Below are 2,408 nucleotides of genomic sequence, written 5' to 3' on the forward strand. Positions count from 1 at the left end.
TTAATAGGACTTGCAAAGTTTTATTTTTAGGTCCCTTCCCTATTTCAATATAAGTTTTATTACTGCAAGACACTTTTTTTTTTGGGGGGGAGGGGGGGGGGACTATTTTCTCAGCCTCTCATGTAGCCGTGCATGACATAGAGAATAGGGAAGAATATCAAAAAAAATTTATTTATTTATTTATTTATTTTGTCTTTTCTCACCCTCTCATGTAGCCGTGCATGACATTGAGAATTCAAAATATCAAATATATTTTAGGGTTTACATTTTACATTATTTTTACATTCAAAATATCAAATATCAAAATATTTTACATTCACAAGAAAAAAGATTCTCCCTTCATGTATATTGAATTCAATTATATACACTAAGATTCTCTCCCTCCATGTCTCTGTCACATAAACAAATATTATAACTAATCGAAATAAATTCTTCCAAGAATACATTGAGAATGAGCCGCAAAGTCACAATTTTTACAGTAATAGAACCATAGTTTTTCATCCACTTCTTTTTCGCAAATTTGACAATAATATTCGTCGGTGTCGTCTTTAGCAGTGTAAGTAAGAGACAGGAGATGTGTGTCATATCTATGCTTAGTTACTAGTGGAAGAGTGGCACATTTAATGCACAAGCGGAACTCACAAGTAGTGCATTCAAATGTCTGAGCGTCACTAGGTCTTTGACCACAAGCATTGCACTCTAGTTGATTAAATTCACCTAAGAAGAGGGGATGCTGGTGACCTTCATGTTGAAAGACTTCTGGAATTAAAATACATTGAGCATCAAATACTCCATCATCATTCAAACACTCGACACATCTGTAGCTGAAGCCACTTCGAGTTCGGTTGCAAGCCCAACAGGTGAACATTTGCACATTGGAATCTACATTACGTAGGGTGAGTGGGTGTTTGTGACGCAATTCTCTCATAACCTTTTGGGGTAGTTTAGTACATCTTATATGGAGAGAGTAGTTGCACTGTACACAGTCGTAAAATGGGGGCAACACTATAAATTGCATACACCCTGCACAGCTCTTAACATCCAGGAGCTCTTCATTTTTAATGATTAGTTTATGTTGTGGATGACTCGAATGTTCAATCTCTTGAGGGGCAGCTTTTTCATCCTCTTTTAGAGCGTTGCCCTCGACCAAATGAGTAGCATAGTCAATGGAATCATTAGTCTCATCCATGATCCTAAACCAATATGCACACCGTAAATGGGCAATGTAGTCACACTTCTGATCATCACAACAGTAAGCTGCATACTTTGTATCCACCTCTTCGTAACAAACTTCGCACTTGTGCTTTTTAACTTGACTAAGAGAGAAGGTGCAAGTGAGAGAGTGACCGTGTCCTCTAATTTTGATGGTGTCACTATGTACAAATTTAGCACAGTTAGAGTGAATCAGAATCAGACAGTTGTTACAATGATACGCGATGTCACTGTGTTGCACACCACACGCTTCACAAGTGAAGTGGATCGAATTTCGAGTGGGGTTGAATGTGTGTTGGTTACATTTTCTAGCACCAAGTCGCCAACGAGAAGCACATTTAATGTCAAGCATATAATCGCAGTCGATACATTCGTAAAAGAAGCGTTTACTGAAAACTTTAAAGCAAGCACCGCAACGATTTTGAGTCTCTTCTGGCAATTTGAGAAAAAGGTAGCTGTGTGTGATGTGCAGAGGATGTTTTGGTCTATAGTAGGGTAATTGTGCACATTGTTGATGAATGAGGAAGGTGCAGTTGGGGAAGTAGCATTTGTAAAAGGTAATGTAGTTGTTGTTGTTACCTAACATTAACAAAGACGATACCGGTTCCTCGCACAATGAGCAAACTACTACTTTCTTCTTCTCTCCATTCTTCTCCACCTCGTTCATGGATATCAAGTGATGTGTATCTCTCAAATCATGTGATCGGTTGTGATCTGTTGGCTCGGGGCATGATTCATGAATCAAAAAACTGCATTCCTCGCATTTGTAGTCGCGACTTCTCAATGCTGACTTTTGAAGCAGCAAGCAATCGTCTCTACTTTCCAGCTTATCTATGAGCTGCACGTGATGCCAATGGACACCCGCCATCGTACTTACTCCCTGCTAACACACACACACGCAGAGGCACAAAACAAACCCAAAGGGTGGTTAGGCATTTACGTAAATTTGACTAAGGAAAGATTAGTTCCAAGTAATACTCGGCCACAAACTGATTTAAGAATCCAACCAAGCTAAAGCAATTATTGAAGTGATTTCAGAAGGATCTCCTTTTGTAAGGGTATATACGTACAGTTGTCATTAAAGGAGATTATCATGGTGATTTTTGGAATCCTTTTCAGAAATCATAAAATTGTTAAAGATAATGGAGAGGATTAGCTCCTTTTTTTTGTTATTATTATTTTTTTTTTTATAATCT

The 2,408-nt window shown here is 38.1% G+C and overlaps 1 protein-coding gene across 1 annotated transcript; it reads right to left on the minus strand.

Annotated features, from left to right (window-relative positions):
• Nucleotides 1-415: 415 nt before the first annotated feature.
• On the minus strand, nucleotides 416-2,080 carry LOC148586317 (uncharacterized). Its single transcript, XM_088515558.1, has one exon. The coding sequence runs from the start codon at nucleotides 2,078-2,080 to the stop codon at nucleotides 416-418; it is 1,665 nt and encodes a 554-aa protein (XP_088371684.1).
• Nucleotides 2,081-2,408: the final 328 nt, after the last annotated feature.

This window comes from Corylus avellana, chromosome 4 (assembly GCF_965113065.1).
Source record: "Corylus avellana chromosome 4, dhCorAvel1.hap1.2, whole genome shotgun sequence".
Lineage (NCBI taxonomy): Eukaryota > Viridiplantae > Streptophyta > Magnoliopsida > Fagales > Betulaceae > Corylus > Corylus avellana.

Excerpts from the sequence above, each read along its gene's own strand:
- LOC148586317 (XM_088515558.1), bottom strand. The coding sequence starts at position 2,080 with ATGGCGGGTGTCCATTGGCATCACGTGCAGCTCATAGATAAGCTGGAA.